Genomic DNA, 19,010 nt, shown 5'->3' with positions numbered 1-19,010 from the left:
CAAGGTGTAGAATATGCTATGATCATAAACACAGGGGTATGCTGGTAAATGTTTATTTAACAACTGACTTTCAGGAGGGAAAGGGGGATATTATGAATGATATACTTTTTAAGTTTAATTCTCATTACCTGGGGCAGCTAGGTGGTACAATGGATAGAGCACCAGTGCAGGAGTCAGGAGGACCTGAGTTCAAATCTCACCTCAGACACTTAACACTCACTAGCTGTGTGACCTTGGGCAAGTCACTCAACTCCAAATGCCTCATCTTGGGCCATCTCTAGTCATCCTGATGAATATCTGGTCTCTGGATTCAGATGGCTCTGGAGGAGAAGTGAGGCTGATGACCTGCACACCTCACTCAAAACAAAGTCAAGTGTAAGTCATGTCATTATTTCTCTAATGGCATGGTCTTCTTTGGCAACAAAGGGCAAATACACACACATACACACACACACACACATTACCTAATGGAGAGAAAACTATACCCATTGAAATCTTTTTTACATGGACTGTTGTTGTCTACCCATACCTATCCTGTCTTGTGTTTGTGTGGCTGATTTTTTGAACCCCAGTATGAAACTTTACATTTATCCTCCTTAGATTTGTCTTCTCACCTTGTTTGCTTGTATAATAATAGTTATCATTTATATAGCGCTTGAAGTTTTATAAAACATTTTACAAATATTATCTCATCTGAATCTCACAACAGTCCTGTGAAGTAGGTGCTGTTACCTTTTCATGTTACAGAGGAGAAAACTGAGGCAAGAGAGATATTAAATGATTTTCTAGAGTCATAGAGATGGAATTCAAACTCAGATCATTCTGACTCTAAGCCCAGCCCTCTATGTACTTCGGAATCTAGCACAATCACTTTTTAGGGTTAGAAAAATTGGTTCTCAAGATGGCAGAGTAGAAAGACACACATACGGTAGCTCCGAACCCACAGCCCATAAAATATCTGTAAAGAAGAACTCCCAACAAATTCTGGAGCAGCAGAAGCCTCAGAACAATGGAGCAGAGGAGATTTCTGTTCCAGAGAGGCCTGAAAACCTCTGGCAAAAGGTCCGTCATGCCCCGGACCCAGAGCTGAGCCCAGCCCTGCCTTGGCTGCGTGGCACTGAGAGGAGCGGATCCGAGCAGGCTTCAGGGACAGAATCTCCAGCAGCAGTGCAGGTCCCTCCACCCATGGACCCCAAAGGTTGGTAAGAGGGCTTTCTTGGCTTTCCAAGAGGGGATTTGGGTCCCCCCATAACTCAGGCCCGCTCGGGAGGCAGCAGCAGAGGTGGCAGAAGACCAGGGCTCCCAAAGCAGGCAGGAGCTCAGCTCCATTGTTGAAGGTCTCTGCATAAACCCCTTGAGGGAACTGAGCCCGTGAGGTGGCCCTGCCCCCACCTGAGCACCTGAACTTAACCTCACACTGAATAACAGCCCCACCCCCACCCAAAGCCCTGAGGCTGGGAAGCAGAATTTGAATCTCAGACCCCAAGCTCTGGCTGGACAGATCTGGAGGCAAAGTGGGTGAGAAGAGAATACTCAGAAGTCAAGTCACTGGCTGGGAAAATGCCCAGAAAAGGGGGGGGGGGGGAAATGACGATAGAAGGTTACTTTCTTGGTGAACAGGTATTTCCTTCCTTCCTTTCTGATGAGAAAGAACAATGCTTACCATCAGAGAAAGACACAGAAGTCAAGGCTTCTGTATCGCAGCCCACCCAATGGGCTCAGACCATGGAAGAGCTCAAAAAGGATGTTGCAAATCAAGTTAGAGAGGTGGAGGAAAAACTGGGAAGAGAAATGAGAGAGATGAAAGAAAAGCATGAAAAGCAGGTCCACACCCTGCCAAAGGAGACCCAAAAAAGTGCTGAAGAAAATAACACCTTGAAAAATAGGCTAACTCAACTGGCAAAAGACATTCAAAAAGCCAATGAGGAGAAGAATGCTTTCAAAAGCAGAATTAGCCAAATGGAAAAGAAGGTTCAAAAGCTCACTGAAGAAAATAGTTCTTTCAAAATTAGAATGGAACAGATGGAGGCTAATGACTTTATGAGAAACCAAGAAATCACAAAACAAAACCAAAAGAATGAAAAAATGGAAGATAATGTGAAATATCTCATTGGAAAAACAACTGACCTGGAAAATAGATCCAGGAGAGACAATTTAAAAATTATGGGCCTACCTGAAAGCCATGATGAGAAAAAGAGCCTAGACATCATCTTTCATGAAATTATCAAGGAAAACTGCCCTGAGATTTTAGAACCAGAGGGCAAAATAAGTATTCAAGGAATCCACACATCACCACCTGAAAGAGATCCAAAAAGAGAAACTCCTAGGAACATTGTGGCCAAATTCCAGAGTTCCCAGGTCAAGGAGAAAATATCGCAAGCAGCTAGAAAGAAACAATTCAAGTAGTGTGGAAGTACAATCAGGATAACACAAGATCTAGCAGCTTCTACATTAAGGGATCGAAGGGCATGGAATAGGATATTCCAGAAGTCAAAGGAACTAGGACTAAAACCAAGAATCACCTACCCAGCAAAACTGAGTATAATACTTCAGGGGAAAAATTGGTCTTTCAATGAAATAGAGGACTTTCAAGCATTCTTGATGAAAAGACCAGAGCTGAAAATAAAATTTGACTTTCAAACACAAGAATGAAGAGAAGCATGAAAAGGTGAACAGCAAAGAGAAGTCATAGGGGACTTACTAAAGTTGAACTGTTTACATTCCTACATGGAAAGACAATATTTGTAACTCTTGAAACTTTTCAGTATCTGGATAGTGGGTGGGATTACACACACACACTCACACACACACACACACACACACACACAGCCCAGAGTGAATTGAATAGGATGGGATCATATCTTTAAAAAAATGAAATTAAGCAGTGAGAGAGAAGTATATTGGGAGGAGAAAGGGAGAAATGGAATGAGGCAAATTATCTCTCATAAAAGAGGCAAGCAAAAGACTTTTTCATGGAGGGAAAAAGAGGGGAGGTGAGAGAAAAACATGAAGTTTACTCTCATCACATTCCACTAAAGAAAGGAATAAAATGCACACTCATTTTGGTATGAAAACCTATCTTACCATATAGGAAAGTGGGGGAGAAGGGGATAAGCAGGGTGGGGGGGATGATGGAAGGGAGGGCAATGGGAAGAGGGAGCAATTTGAAGTCAACACTCATGGGGAGGGACAGGATCAAAAGAGAGAATAGAAGCAATGGGGGGCAGGATAGGATGGAGGGAAATATAGTTAGTCTTATACAACACGACTATTATGGAAGTCATTTGCAAAACTACACAGATATGGCCTATATTGAATTGCTTGCCTTCCAAAGGGAAGGGGTGGGGAGGGAGGGAGGAAGAGAAGTTGGAACTCAAAGTTTTAGGAACAACTGTCAAGTACTGTTCTTGCCACTAGGAAATAAGAAATACAGGTAAAGGGGTATAGAAAGTTATTTGGCCCTACAGGACAAAAGAGAAGATGGAGACAAGGGCAGAGAGGGATGATAGAAGAGAGGGCAGATTGGTGATAGGGGCAATCAGAATGCTCGGTGTTTTGGGGTGGGTGGAGGAGACAAAAGGGGAGAAAATTTGGAACCCAAAATTTTGTGAAAATGAATGTTAAAAAGTTAAATAAATAATAAATAATAAAAAGAAAAAAAGAAAAATTGGTTCTGTGCCAAGTTATCAAAGAGCTTCCAAAAGATTGGTTCAGGGCTCTACAATTGACTGGTTTGCTGCTGTTCATTCACTTTTCAGTCATGTTTGACTCTTCGTGACCCAGTCTAGAGTCTTCTGGGCAGAGATACTGCAGTGGTTTGCCATTTCTTTCTTCAGCTTATTTTATAGATGAGGAAACTGAGGCACACAGGGTTAAGTGGCTTGCCCAGGGTCGCAACAGCTAGTAAATGTCTATGGTCAGATTTGAACTTAGGAAGATGTGTTTTCCTTATTCTAAGCCCAGTGTACTATGCACTATGGCACCACCTGGCTGCCCTAATTGACTGGTAGCCTCTCAGAAATCTCATCCTTTCTCTTCCTGGCACACAGAGAGAACCGGTTTTCAACTGAGACCAGCCACAGGACTCCTGTCTCCTCGTGACTTTCTTGCCAGTCTGGCCTTCCGTGTATTCCAGAGTACCCAGTACATCAGACATTCCTCCTCCGCCATGCATTCTCCAGAACCGTAAGATCCTCTCTGGTCATCATCTCCCTGTAGTGTTTTGTGGTTTGCCTGATGCAATGGCTTTCATTGTCTTTTTTTCCCTGTGGATCAGACCCTGTAGACATTGTTTATGGAATCTCTACTAGGAAGCTGTTTTTTTTTTTAATTGATGCCTTTGGTTTTTAAGTTGCATCTGTTTCTGAATATGTCCCTCCTTTCCTCCCTTATTCAGGGTAGAGAGGTTGGCATTTCTTCTACCAGTCAACAAGCATTTATTAAGCACCTACCATGTGCCAAGTGCTGGTGCTATAAAGACAAAAGGAAAATAAGGCTACTCTTAAAGGGTTTGCATTCTAATGGAGCAATACAACATCTGCTTACATAAAACTTCTCTATATGAGATACAGACAAGGCAGCTTTGCAGGGGACAGCACTAACAGCTGGGAGAACCAGGAAAGAGTGCCCAGGAATGCCTAGAGGTATCAATGAGTAAGGGGAGCATAACAGGCATGAGAAATAGTAAGTACAAAGTCATGGAGTTGGGAGATGGTATGTAATGTATGACTGGCCTTTGTGGGAGGGAGTAACATGTAAAAAGATTGGAAAGAAAGGAAGTAATCAGGTTATAATGTGCATTAATGTGGAACAGAAGAGTTTTTATTTGATGTTAGAGGGAGTCACTGGAATTTATTTTTAGTTGTTTTTTTTACTTTTTAAAAATAATTTTTTAATGTTTTTTAAAATTTATTTATTTAACTTTTAACATTCATTTTCACAAAATTTTGGGTTCCAAATTTTCTCCCCATTTGTCCCCTCCCCACACCCCAAAACACCGAGCATTCTGATTGCCCCTATCACCAATCTGCCCTCTCTTCTATCATCCCTCTCTGCCCTTGTCTCCATCTTCTCTTTTGTCCTGTAGGGCCAAATAACTTTCTATACCCCTTTACCTGTATTTCTTATTTCCTAGTGGCAAGAACAGTACTTGACAGTTGTTCCTAAAACTTTGAGTTCCAACTTCTCTTCCTCCCTCCCTCCCCACCCCTTCCCTTTGGAAGGCAAGCAATTCAATATAGGCCATATCTGTGTAGTTTTGCAAATGACTTCCATAATAGTCGTGTTGTATAAGACTAACTATATTTCCCTCCATCCTATCCTGCCCCCCATTGCTTCTATTCTCTCTTTTGATCCTGTCCCTCCCCATGAGTGTTGACTTCAAATTGCTCCCTCCTCCCATTGCCCTCCCTTCCATCATCCCCCCCACCCTGCTTATCCCCTTCTCCCCCACTTTCCTATATGGTAAGATAGGTTTTCATACCAAAATGAGTGTGCATTTTATTCCTTTCTTTAGTGGAATGTGATGAGAGTAAACTTCATGTTTTTCTCTCACCTCCCCTCTTTTTCCCTCCATGAAAAAGTCTTTTGCTTGCCTCTTTTATGAGAGATAATTTGCCTCATTCCATTTCTCCCTTTCTCCTCCCAATATACTTCTCTCTCACTGCTTAATTTCATTTTTTTAAAGATATGATCCCATCCTATTCAATTCACTCTGGGCTGTGTGTGTGTGTGTGTGTGTGTGTGAGTGTGTGTGTGTAATCCCACCCACTATCCAGATACTGAAAAGTTTCAAGAGTTACAAATATTGTCTTTCCATGTAGGAATGTAAACAGTTCAACTTTAGTAAGTCCCCTATGACTTCTCTTTGCTGTTCACCTTTTCATGCTTCTCTTCATTCTTGTGTTTGAAAGTCAAATTTTATTTTCAGCTCTGGTCTTTTCATCAAGAATGCTTGAAAGTCCTCTATTTCATTGAAAGACCAATTTTTCCCCTGAAGTATTATACTCAGTTTTGCTGGGTAGGTGATTCTTGGTTTTAGTCCTAGTTCCTTTGACTTCTGGAATATCCTATTCCATGCCCTTCGATCCCTTAATGTAGAAGCTGCTAGATCTTGTGTTATCCTGATTGTACTTCCACACTACTTGAATTGTTTCTTTCTAGCTGCTTGCGATATTTTCTCCTTGACCTGGGAACTCTGGAATTTGGCCACAATGTTCCTAGGAGTTTCTCTTTTTGGATCTCTTTCAGGTGGTGATGTGTGGATTCCTTGAATACTTATTTTGCCCTCTGGTTCTAAAATCTCAGGGCAGTTTTCCTTGATAATTTCATGAAAGATGATGTCTAGGCTCTTTTTCTCATCATGGCTTTCAGGTAGGCCCATAATTTTTAAATTGTCTCTCCTGGATCTATTTTCCAGGTCAGTTGTTTTTCCAATGAGATATTTCACATTATCTTCCATTTTTTCATTCTTTTGGTTTTGTTTTGTGATTTCTTGGTTTCTCATAAAGTCATTAGCCTCCATCTGTTCCATTCTAATTTTGAAAGAACTATTTTCTTCAGTGAGCTTTTGAACCTTCTTTTCCATTTGGCTAATTCTGCTTTTGAAAGCATTCTTCTCCTCATTGGCTTTTTGAATGTCTTTTGCCAGTTGAGTTAGCCTATTTTTCAAGGTGTTATTTTCTTCAGCACTTTTTTGGGTCTCCTTTGGCAGGGTGTGGACCTGCTTTTCATGCTTTTCTTTCATCTCTCTCATTTCTCTTCCCAGTTTTTCCTCCACCTCTCTAACTTGATTTGCAACATCCTTTTTGAGCTCTTCCATGGTCTGAGCCCATTGGGTGGGCTGCGATACAGAAGCCTTGACTTCTGTGTCTTTCTCTGATGGTAAGCATTGTTCTTTCTCATCAGAAAGGAAGGAAGGAAATACCTGTTCACCAAGAAAGTAACCTTCTATCGTCATTTCCCCCCCCCCTTTTCTGGGCATTTTCCCAGCCAGTGACTTGACTTCTGAGTATTCTCTTCTCACCCACTTTGCCTCCAGATCTGTCCAGCCAGAGCTTGGGGTCTGAGATTCTAATGCTGCTTCCCAGCCTCAGGGCTTTGGGTGGGGGTGGGGCTGTTATTCAGTGTGAGATTAAGTTCAGGTGCTCAGGTGGGGGCAGGGCCACCTCACGGGCTCAGTTCCCTCAAAGGGGTTATGCAGAGACCTTCAACAATGGAGCTGAGCTCCTGCCTGCTTTGGGAGTCCCAGTCCACTGCTGCCTCCTCTGCTGCCTCCTGAGGGGGCCTGAGTTATGGTGACACCCCGCTGCCCTCTCAGCGAGCTGAGAAGACCTTCTCACTGACCTTTGGCACCTGTGGGTGGAGGGACCTGCACTGCTGCTGGAGATTCTGTCCCTGAAGCCTGCTCAGATCTGCTTTCCTCAGAGCCTGCAGCCAAGGCAGGGCTGGGCTCTGCTCTGGGTCTGGTGCACGACAGACCTTTCGTGTCAGTTTTTCACATCTCTCTGGAACAGAAATCTCCTCTGCTCCATTGTTCTGTGGCTTGTGCTGCTCCCGAATTTGTTGGGAGGTCTTCTTTACAGGTATTTTATAGGCTGTGGGTTCGGAGCTAGCATATGTGTATCTTTCTACTCTGCCATCTTGGCTCCTCCCCTGTCACTGGAATTTATTGAGTGAGGTGTGTGTGTTTGACATGATCAGACGTACCCTTTAGGAGAATCACTATGGCAGCTGTGTGTAAGATGGGAACCAAATGGTCTTTTTATGTATAAGCAGACTAGGTAACCACCTACAGTTTTATTTCAAGGACTCAAGGATGATCCTCTACCACCATCTCATATACCAACCCTTTCTCCTCCTCTGCACTAGCCTATGAATTCCCTGATGCTTGAAATGCTAAGTGAGGGCAATGCTTTTTATTTGCCAGTTGGAGGTGAATTTTTTTTTTGGAGGTGAAATTTAAAGTGAAAATGTCTCTTCAGAGAGTCAAAAAATTAAATTAAATTTACAATCATTTTAGTTCCTTTCCTAAGAACAGCTTTTGCTAACTGAAGGACACTGGGAACCTAGAAGTCAGATGCTCCCACAGGGAGGAGTAAACTCTCCAAAGGGAGTCAGAGTGGAGGCACCAAAGACTCATTTCCTCTTCTCTACATTCTTTCAGAGTCTCTCTGGCAGCGAAGCAGACCACAGCCTATACTCCAAGGCTTCATGTGTACAGATTCTGTACACTGTGGTTCAGAGAGGAGTCACCCTTCTGTCCTTGGCCATGAGGTTGCTTGCTGATCATTGGGCATTCTAGACCTGCTGACTGGAGCTCTGATTCCCAGTCCTGGTTCTGTGGAACCCAGGGGACCTCTGGTTAGCCCAAGGGATGTTGCAAAACTCTGGCAACATTGTTTTCACAATCTGGCTTAAGAAGTAAAATATATATTTCACTCAGTGGTACAGGGTAGGGGCGCTGTTTAAAATCAAGCAAACAATAGAAATGAAGGGGCAAGGGAGGAATGATCATTTCCATGAGCAGTAATTTGTTTGTGCTCCAGGCTGTCGCTTAGGGAAAGAATGATAAGAGCTAATTCTAACCAGACTAAGGATTCTAAAAATAACCATGATTTGGGTTGTTGGAGATTTTCTTTCAAAGACTATCTAAATTTAAACGGACTTCTTATAGGAGCTACCTTTTAAGAACCACAATATAAATCAATGAATAAAATTAAAACAACAAATAAATTTCATTCCTTGTTTAATTGTATACATTTATATAGATGGATACGTGTATAGGTGGATGCACAGTGTGTATGAATGCATGATTGTGTTTTGTATAATAGTTTTTTCTGGGGAATTCCTCTATCCCGTACTTCTCTACCCAATTTTTCCACAACTTAATGTCTTAAAGGGTTGCTTGGGTCAATAAGAGGTGGAGTCTTAGTTTCAAATATCCTGTGTATGACAAAGGCAGGACTTCTACCCAGGTCTTTTGGACTCCCAAGCTGGAAGTCTCCATTAAGCACCTTCTATGTCTGAGGCATTTTACTAGACATACAAAGACTACAAAGACGGCAAAGGACATGTTCCCCAGGCTTGGTTGGGTGTGTGTCTGTGTGTGTATAAAATAGCACAAATAAATATAATATAATTTAAAATTGTGTTGGTTACACAATAGCATTCTTTCCACCAAATGCCTTAAGGGACATCACCCAAGAAATATGTAATAATAATAAATAAAGGTGTGCTTGTCATATAATAACAAGAGATAACAGTGGACCACTGCCCTGTAGCATTTGGGGAAAGATGTTTACAAGGATTGCACAGAAAAAGAAGCATGTCTGGGAAGGGGTCTGCCCCAATGGAAGTACATAAACACTCACACACGCACACAAGGATGAGATCACAGATTCAGTTGGGCGTTGAAATACAGTCTAATTACCCAGTATCTTGCTTTGTAGAGAATGTACCTAAGACCTGATTACATGGTCATCTTTTTGTGTGTTTAAATCATATATATCATCTCATATGTGGTTATTCCAGAGATTGCTGCCACGAACTGTTGGGTCATATTCCAATGCTAGCAAACAAAGAATTCGCCCAGTTCTCACAGGTAATGATATTCTTTCCCCCTCCCCTCTACCAACTGGTGTTGGTTCTTATATACCAGTTAAAAATGAGTGTTAACTTCAAAAACAAGAATTAGAAGAATCAAATGCAGAATCACAGGATGTGAGAGGAGGAAGGACCACTAGCATCTTTATGTTAGAATAAATAAAATGAAGATTTGGAGCTGACAGGGGCCTTAGATCATAGAATATCAGAGCTGGAAGGAACCTTGGACCAAGGAATTTCAGAGCTAAGATGGGACCTTAGAATGTCAAAGCTCGGAGCATCCTTAGGACATGGATTTTCAGACCTATGAGGGACTTTAGAACAGACAATGTCAAAACTGGGATGGTCTTTACACTGTGTCGTAAATTAAAGGAATCTCATAGGGAAAAATGTTATAGCTTAGAAGGGACTTTGGAATTCATCTAATCTCTTTTATTTTATAGATGGGGATACTGAGTGCCATTAAATGATTGTGATTTCATTTCAGTCATATGTGTTCCCTCAAATTTCATTTTAATAATCAGTACAACATGGATTGAGTATGACTCATTGCCATTCTTTGTATTACCAGACTTTCCCCCTTCCTGCCCCCACCCAGCCCCAGTCAACACTAACCACACCAGATCAGACCAGACCAGTCATAATTTGGGTATATAAATTGGAATATTCTCAGAATTGAATTGGCAACTAGAAATTTAGAACAGAAAAGCCATATGAAGAGATCCTTAAAAAAAGATAAACTCTATTTCTTTTGCCTTCTTCCAGGATATTGGACTTGCCTCACTTGGATCGTGTGACACTGACATTGAAAAACTGGCCACAGTAAGTAGGAATTACACATTTCTAGTTGACTCATCTATGTATAGAAAGAGAAAGCTCATGTGACTATAGACTGGGAAGTGAAAAGGACCTTACAGGTCAATGGATCCATTTATATAGTTTGATTTATCCTTCATTCTTGAAGAGGACCATGACATCAGGTCCTTGCAATTTGATTTAAGTGAAGCAGGGCTATGCAAGGTCACTAGGCTCACTTTCTCATTTGGAGCCATCTGGGTCCAGTGGCCAGATATAGATTAGGATGACTGGAGATGGTTCCAGAGTCCATTTATAGATGAGTTTTCCAAGGTCATACAGGTAGTAAGTGTCTGATGTGAGATTTGAACTCATTTCTTAATATCCTTTTTTGGGTTAATAGATACACATGTACACACACATACATACACTAGCATATACTTTTTTCCTTTAGTTCTTCATATATTAACTTTTTTGGTATAGTGAAATGTTTATGATTGTTAATTATTTTAAAATTCATAATTAATGAATTCATAGCCTCCCCACCTCACCCCCCTCCCCACCAATAGCATAAATAGAATACTGGACGTGGAGTCAGAAAGACTGAGTTCAAAGCCCAGCTCAGATACTTCTGAGTTGTGTGACTCTGAAAAATGAGAGGGTTAGACTATATGCCCTCTGAAGTCGCTTCCAGTTCCAAATCTATGCTCCAGGAACCTAAGTGCTAAATACATCTTTGTGGATTGATGGATAAAGTCACTGACTCACTCTAAGCAAGAGACATGCTTGAGTTGTTTTTCAGAAAGTGATGGATATTGGCTGATCCAGCCACATGTTCTCACTCAGTCTGGCTGATAACCAATGACCTACAGATCACTGGGCTAAAAAGAGTTGTTTGGGGGTGAGAGGAGAACCAAGAATACATCCTTATAGAACATAGAACCCCAGAGCTGGAAGGCACAATAGAACATAGAATGCTAGTGTCGGGAGAAACCTATCATAGGATTGATCATAGGGCTAGAACAAGAAGGGGTTTCAGAGGGCATCAAACTTCCCATTCTATAGATGAGGAAACTGAGGCCCACAAAAGCGCCCCTAGCCCTGCCTTTGAGCTAACTCTAGCTCATTTTCTTATCAGATGACCTCTCATTTGTTCTAGCAAACAAGCAGGACCTTAGAAACAGAGATTTAGAATTGATTGGGATCTCAGATGCCATTGAGTCCAACTCCTGCCTCCAACTTTTTTTTAACAGATAAGGTGAAATTAAGTGACCTAGGATTATAGGATCATACATTTGGAGTTGGAATGGACCTCAAAGGCCAGGAAGTGCACCCCCTTTGTTCTACAGAAAAAGAAACTGAGGTCTAGGGAGGTGAGATTACTTTCTCAAAGTCACTCAGCTAGGGAGTGTAAGTGACGTACACTATGAGTCAAGTGAGGTTTAGCCTCTACTGGGGATCCAAGGTGTCACTGACATCACCGACCAAGTGCATGCTGAGATATCCCAGCCAGCTCTCACTAGGGACCACAATTCTAGGACCTGGAATTCAAGTCAGAAGTATCAGACAAGTTTCCAGTGTAATGGATGCTTCCCTAGTTACACAGACTTGGCATTCTTGCTGCTTGGAGGCAGGTGGAGAGGGCTTTTTTTTAAGTTGTTATTAAGAAACACTGTACATTACCTTCAGTAAGTGCTATTTGATGACTTGCACTCTCCCACACAGCTCAGCCATCTGTTCTGACCAAGCCGTTCCATGTTTGCAGCTGGGCCTACCTTATATGAGGTCTGTGCTATGGCAGTCCTTACAGGAGATTTGCCAGACCCTGTAGAAAAGTCTGGAGAGATGAACTTCTCCCCTCCTCCCTCCCTCTCTACCCTCCCTAGTCCAATCAACTCATTTAGGAGCTCTATGAGCAATGCCAGCGGCCATCAGTTCCCCGCTTCCACGAGGTCATCCCCGACCTAGCAACTCACAACTCTGCTACAACAGAGGGCTCCCGTGGGGCTTCTTGGATGGAGCTCCTCTGTGGTACTCTGTTTTCCTGGCACCCAGAAGAGACAGCCTCCAACAGGAAAAACCTCGCTGCCCTGTCTCTAGAGCCATAAGCCTGGCCCAGGACTAAAGGCAAGAAATGTGAGCCTGCCGCTGGGCCTCCCATTCCATCAAGTACAAGACATCCTGTGTGACCTGAGTCTCAAATCTCCCAAATGAATTTGCTGGCAGTAAACTTTAACTCAGAGAAATGAGGTTTTGGTTAGCAATAGAGCTGGAGGCCTTCATGCCCCTGGCATAGTATAGGCAAGGGAAGAAAATGATCAAGTAACAAGCAATTATTAAGTGCCTACTATATACCAGGCATGGTGCTGGGATCTAGAAATAGAAAAGGCAAAAATGAAATCATCCCTGTCCATGAGATATTTAAAATCATCTCTATGTGTTTGAGAGGGGAGCAAATGTAAATACATAGGGATAGGGACCAAACCTGCAATGGCATTAACATAGAGAACTCCCAATTAAGGAAATGACCTCCACCAATGCAGACGGATGACCTCTCTGTATCTTACAATTTGAGTGAGTTGCTTGGAGGTCACTGGAAAATTGGATGGATTGCTCCAAGTTACACAGTAAGTATGTGTTAGAGTTTAGGCTTGAACCCAGGTCTTCTCGACTCAGAGGCTGCATGTAACACCACATTACCACAATACCCCATAAGTGTGTTAGTATACAAATAGGTCTGCAGTGGAAACTGAGGGGTTAAGTTACCCTCTCTCAGAGTTGCACAGCTCATGTCCAAATGAAGATTTGAACTCAGGTCCTTCTGACTGGCCCAGACCCACACTGCCTAGCTACCTAGTGTAGTTTTACCATCTATGTGATATGGAGCAAGGGACTTCATCTCAATCAATATGTTTCGTTGTCCGTTAAAATGAGTGTTGGATCAGGTGACCTTTAAGATTCACTCTGGCTCTAGATCCATGAACCTATGAATCATCTGCTTGGCCTTGGACAAGTCAGTGACTCTTTCAATTCAATTCAGTAAACATTTATTAAGAACCTACTGTGACAGGCAGTGTGTTAATCATTGCAAAAGTCAGTCCCTGCCCTCAAGGAGGTTAAATCCTAAAGGGGGAAACAACAGAGAAACAAACATATACAAAGCAAGCTATTTGTAGGACAAATTTGTTGTGCAGTCATTTTTTCAGGTGTGTTCAACTCTTCATGGCCTCATTTTGGAGTTGTTGGGTTTTTTTTGCATAGATACTAGAGTGGTTTGCCATTTCCTTCTCCTAGTCCTTTTACAGATGAGGAAACTAAAGCAAACAGGGTAAAGTGACTTGCCCAGGGTCACACATCTAGCACGTGTATGAGGTCAGATTTTAATTCAGAAAGATGAGTCTTCCTGACTTTGAGCCTGGCACCCTATCCACTCTGCCACCTAGATAAGTAGGAAATAACAGAGAAGACACTAGAATGAAGAAGGGCTGGGGAAGGCTTCCTGTAGAAGGTGATATAACCTTTCAGGTTCTTCATAGACACGCCTCCTAGATTTAGACCTACAATTCCATAATAAGAATTGATAATGAAATGAAAACATTAAAATTTGTAGATTGAGAGCTGGGAGGGACCTGAGAGGTCATCAAATCAAATACCCTCATTTTACAGATGAGAAAACTGAGGCCCAGGAAAGTGATATGACTTGTCCAAGGTCACATAAAAGAGTTGGAGATAAGATTTGAACACCAAATTCGTAACTCATTCCATGACCCCACATCACTAACTTTGTGGTTTAGTCATTGCAGTCATGTCCAACTCTTCATGACCCAATTTGGGATTTTCTTGGCATATTGGAGTGGTTTGCCATTTCCTTCTCCAGCTCATATTACAGATAAAGAAACTGAGGTAAATAGGATTAAGTGATGTGCCCAGGGTCGTACAGCTAGTAAATGCCTGAGGTCAGATTCTAACTCAAGAAGATGAGTCTTCCTGACTCCAGATGCTGTGCTCTATCCACTGAACCATCTAACTACCCAATAATTACTAATAGAGATCCCCAATCTTCCAAGCTATCCAACTCTTCACTCCAGTCAAGGTCATGAATACCTGACCTAGGTTTCATATTTCCTACCATCTTTGCATTTATTCAGTAAGAAAAATGCTATTTGGGTATTCTAGTTTTTTTTTTTTCCAGATGAAAGTCTGATTGTACTCTGATGGGATTATTTTGCATTTCCTTTGCTACAGAAGTCTAGTTGTGCCAAATAACACTGGCTCATATGTATATAACATTTTACTCACAACAAACTAGTGATGGGAACGATGCCAGGATTATTATATTCATTGTACAGATGGCACAGCTGAGGCACAGAGATGAGAGATGATTGGGTTATAGCCAGGAAGCTGGAACTTTGAACCAGACACTCTGTGACTCTCAACTGATATTCTTTCCTCTAGTCAATCCTGCCTCCTCACTCGTGAACCTCAGAACAAAATGTCAACTTAAGTCAACCCCCTTTGACTTATTAGGCCTCATTTTATTTTGTAGAGGGGAGTTAGAGGCAGATTTAGAAAGACCCACTCAGTTATTCTGAAGTCTGACCAGACATCTCTGAGCAGAAAAGGCTCTTCCAAGTTAGCTAAGAGCCGATTCTCTTCCACACTGCCACTGAATGGTCTAAAAATCAAACCCAAAGAGAGACAGAATGCTGGTTAGACACGGAAGCACCCTTAGACCATCTGGACCAAACTCCTCATTTTTACAGATGCTCTATAAATGTCAGCTACAATTATTGCACTTGGTGCATGTGTAGTGAGATATCGTTGTGGACTGGAGCCGTCAGGAAAGATTTCACAGAGGAAGCAGGATTGAGGCCAGACCTTGAAGAGTGAGTGGGCTTGAGAAAAGGGGGCTGGGGAGTAAGCCCAATTCTGGGGGTTAGGTAAACATGGGAACAGTGAGGAAAGCATGCTGCTCTGGAGGCAGCTCTCTGGGGGAGAGCTTGATTCTAGTCAATCTGACTATATAATCATTTACCAGGCACTTACTATGCACAGGACTGTCCCATCTCTGACACATAACATCTGTGTACTCCTGGACAAATCACCTAACTTCTAAGTGATCCATCCCTCCATGGAACTAAGGGTATAAACTTCAATAGGTAAAGGGCTTTTCCTAATTTAGAAGTTCCCTCCAACAATGAAATAATAGGTCCAGTTATGGTTTTGGACCTAGAAAGGACCTGAGAGGGTCATCTAGTCCAATCTCCTGTTTTTACAGAGAAGGAAACAGAGGCCCAGAGTAAGATCAAGTAACTTGGCCAGGGTCACACAACTGGGGAGAGTCTGGAGGAGGATTTGAACTTAGCAAGGTCTTCCTGGTCTAGCACTTTATCCATTATACCACACTCTCTCTATAGTATGATGAGTACATGGGAGAGGTCAAACAAAAAAGGGGGAAAATACTCACAGAAATGGAAAGGATCATTTCCAACTGCAATGATCTTTCAAAATCTCATGGGATCTTCCCATTCTATAATTCTATTCCTGAAATGTTTGGTTCTATTTCCTTTTTCTCTTTTGCATGATCAGCTCTATTGGTTCACTGTGGAGTTTGGTCTCTGCAAACAGAATGGGACCACCAAGGCTTATGGAGCTGGTCTTCTTTCATCCTATGGGGAGCTAATGGTAAGTGTGTCCTCTATCTGGTCAAAGAGTCCTTCATCATTCCTGAGTCCTCAGCTTCTCCCATCATTCATCACCAATAGACGCGTCATTCAAACATTCATTTATTATTCGATAGTCATTATTATTTCATTCAATAGTTTTCATTCACCCACTCATTCACACATTCACATTCCTTCAAATCAGTGACTGCCCCTTCTCCAGATTCTTTTCAGCTCTACCTGGCCTACATTTTTCCACTAGAGGGCAGTGTGGAGCCTGCTAAAAACTGCCATTTTGGAAACTAGATGGAGGTAGTGGTGAGAAGTGTGCTAAAGTGGACGTTCATTTTTACATGTCAGGAAAGACAAAGCTCCAAGCAGCTGCCCTCATTACTGTTAACAAATGTCATTGAATAGCAAATGATTTTGTCCAAAAATCTCTGAATTCAAAAGTTCTGGAAAGCCACAGACCAATTCTAATCTGGAATGTCTGTGTTTATTCTCTTGCCGGTGAAGGACTAGATTTCCCTGAGGCCCTTATCTTATTTCTCAAGGTCTTGGCATTATGTACAAGAGAATGGAGAGGGTCAGAAAACACAAGGGGATGTTTGTAATCTTTCTTTTTAGAATTACTGTACTGGGAATGAAGCTGGCCACTTAGCCAAGCCCAATCAGAGAGGAGTTCCCAGAGGACCCAAGAGTGGATGTTTTTCTTTTATTTAAAAAAATATCAATTTGTAGTGCTAGTATTTCTTTCTACATCACCTACATTTTGAAATGCATCCCTCTCCTTCCTCTTCCAGAAGGCCATTCCTTATAGGAGGCATAAGTAGATAGAGGGCTAAGCTTGGACTTAGCAAGAAGTGAGTTTGAATCTTACCTGAGATATCTAGAGGCTGGTTGACTAGCTCTCAGCCTTAATTTCCTTTTCTGTAAAATGAGGATAATAATTGCATCTATTGCCCAAGGCTGTTATGAGAATCAACTCTACATAGTTAAAGTACTTTACAAACCTTTGTTGTTCATAGTGCTATTTAGCCACTTTTAGTCAAGCCTGACTCTTTATGACCCAATTTGGGGTTTTCTTGGCAAAGACACTGGAGTGGTTTGCCATTTCCTTCTATAGCTCATTATACAGATGAAGAAACTGAGGTAAGCAGGGTTAAGTGACTTGCCCAGGGTCACCCAGCTAGTAAGTGTCTGAGGCAAAACTTGAACTCAGACATGAACTCCAGGCCCAGTGCTCTATCCAGTGCACCACCTAGCTGCCTTTTTTTCCCAAACCTTAAAGTATTATTATGATGGTGATTATATGGAGATCAGACCTAAGATTTCATTGGTTTGGAGAACTCACTCTATTAATGTTGGCTGGAATATTTTCTGCAACTTATAGAAAGTTGTCTAGAATAGTTAAAAGTTAATTTAACTCCCCAGAGTCTTATAGCCAAGTATGTGTCAGGGGAAGGACTTGAACTTGGGTCTTCCTGGCTTCAAGGCCAGCTCTCTATTCTCTATAGCAGAGGTGTCAAACATGCTGCAGTTGCTGGATTAAACTTGAGTTAGGAAACATTTGACAAAATAAAGAGATACAATAAAAACACAGGCAATACTAGTGTGAGGTCTTCCAAGTCAATATAAGACCCTCTGGGATCCTTAAAGATGATTTAAGGGCCTTATTTCCATTTTAATTTGACAGCACTACACTAAATGGCATAGCCTTTGCTCCCTTGTAACAAAGAGTAAGAAAGATAGGGAAAGTATTTCAAAGTATTAAATCGTGTAGCCTCTTAAAGGGGATGTGTTCTCTTTTCATCTCATCCAAATATTTTATTTGGAAAATGATAAAATCAAGACTCAAGGAGGTAAAGGGTGAGAGACACTCCTACAAGCCTTGATACCCACTGGTGTTAGACAGTGTAACCCATCCATGTTTTCTTACCCTATGTGATTTTTATTCATGTCCTTCCATAAACTCTCAATAGAGAATTGATCCAACCTGTTGGAGGCCTAGGTCTAGATGGGTACCCGTACAGCTGAGAATTAGACACGGAAACTACCTATGGAAGAAGTAAAAGCTGTTTGTTTGTTTGTTTTTGCCCTTGTATCCGCCTGACCTAACCCACAGCATTTATGCAGGGTAGCTGTGTAGCAAATATTTGTTGAATTGAGTTAAGTGGAATGGAACAAGAGACTACCTTCTTTTTTAAATCATATGTTTCTGTTCTGATGTATTGTGTGCTGACTCTTGCTAACATGTCATTGGTGGGATTACCCTGCCCACTTATACCCACTGGCATCTTTCCATTTAATTGGTTCACCTCTAATTTTGGGTTTTCCATAGTTTCTGATATCCCATGATTTATAGCCATGTGACATTACCAGGAGAATATAGCTTTTAAATCTAGGTGTTAATGTCAGGGATCAGTGTGAGACCTTTCAAAGCCCTGTTGAATTTCCAAAAGGAATAAAGAATAGCCTACTCTTCCTCTCCTATCCAAAACTTTAGAAATAATACTTATCAAGCAGGGACTGAGAAAAGTAATAATGAGAGGGATGAGGGCAGGACCCGTAATTTTATTGGTACAAGGAATTCCCAATGAAGAATTTTCATACCATAGCTTCAATTAATACTAAGGTGCAAATGATTGCTATAAAAACTTTCCAAAAGGCAGATTTTTGTAAGTGATGAGGGTACTCATGGCCTAAAGCTGGACCTACTGGCTGGAATGGATTGCTAAATTTTCAGTGTGAGCATTTGTACCTCAGGAATAGGAAACCACTACAAATCAGGGGGTGATTTATTGTTTTGTTGATTTCTAGGCTTAAGAAAGAGATAGAGAAAGTGTTAGTAATTCAGGTTAAAGTGAACTATTTAAATGGGTCATGCATACATTTTCCCCCTGAGAGCCAGTTGTTAAAACATTTACTAGCACTCCATGACAAGAAGTG

At 41.7% G+C, this 19,010-nt stretch overlaps 1 protein-coding gene across 1 annotated transcript in view; it reads left to right on the top strand.

The window, feature by feature from the left end:
- LOC140534579 (tyrosine 3-monooxygenase-like) overlaps positions 1-19,010 on the top strand; it is a 70,767-nt gene that overhangs the window by 34,527 nt on the left and 17,230 nt on the right. The window contains exons 8-11 of the mRNA XM_072655753.1: positions 4,050-4,185; positions 9,532-9,601; positions 10,369-10,425; positions 15,988-16,083. Of these exons, the coding sequence (XP_072511854.1) occupies positions 4,050-4,185; positions 9,532-9,601; positions 10,369-10,425; positions 15,988-16,083 (359 nt within the window). The remainder of the gene's footprint in view (positions 1-4,049; positions 4,186-9,531; positions 9,602-10,368; positions 10,426-15,987; positions 16,084-19,010) is intronic.

This window comes from Notamacropus eugenii, chromosome 3 (assembly GCF_028372415.1).
Source record: "Notamacropus eugenii isolate mMacEug1 chromosome 3, mMacEug1.pri_v2, whole genome shotgun sequence".
Classification (NCBI taxonomy): Eukaryota; Metazoa; Chordata; class Mammalia; order Diprotodontia; family Macropodidae; genus Notamacropus; species Notamacropus eugenii.
The sequence above is the reverse complement of the archived record's forward strand: the minus strand, read 5'-3'. Positions and strand labels throughout refer to the sequence as shown.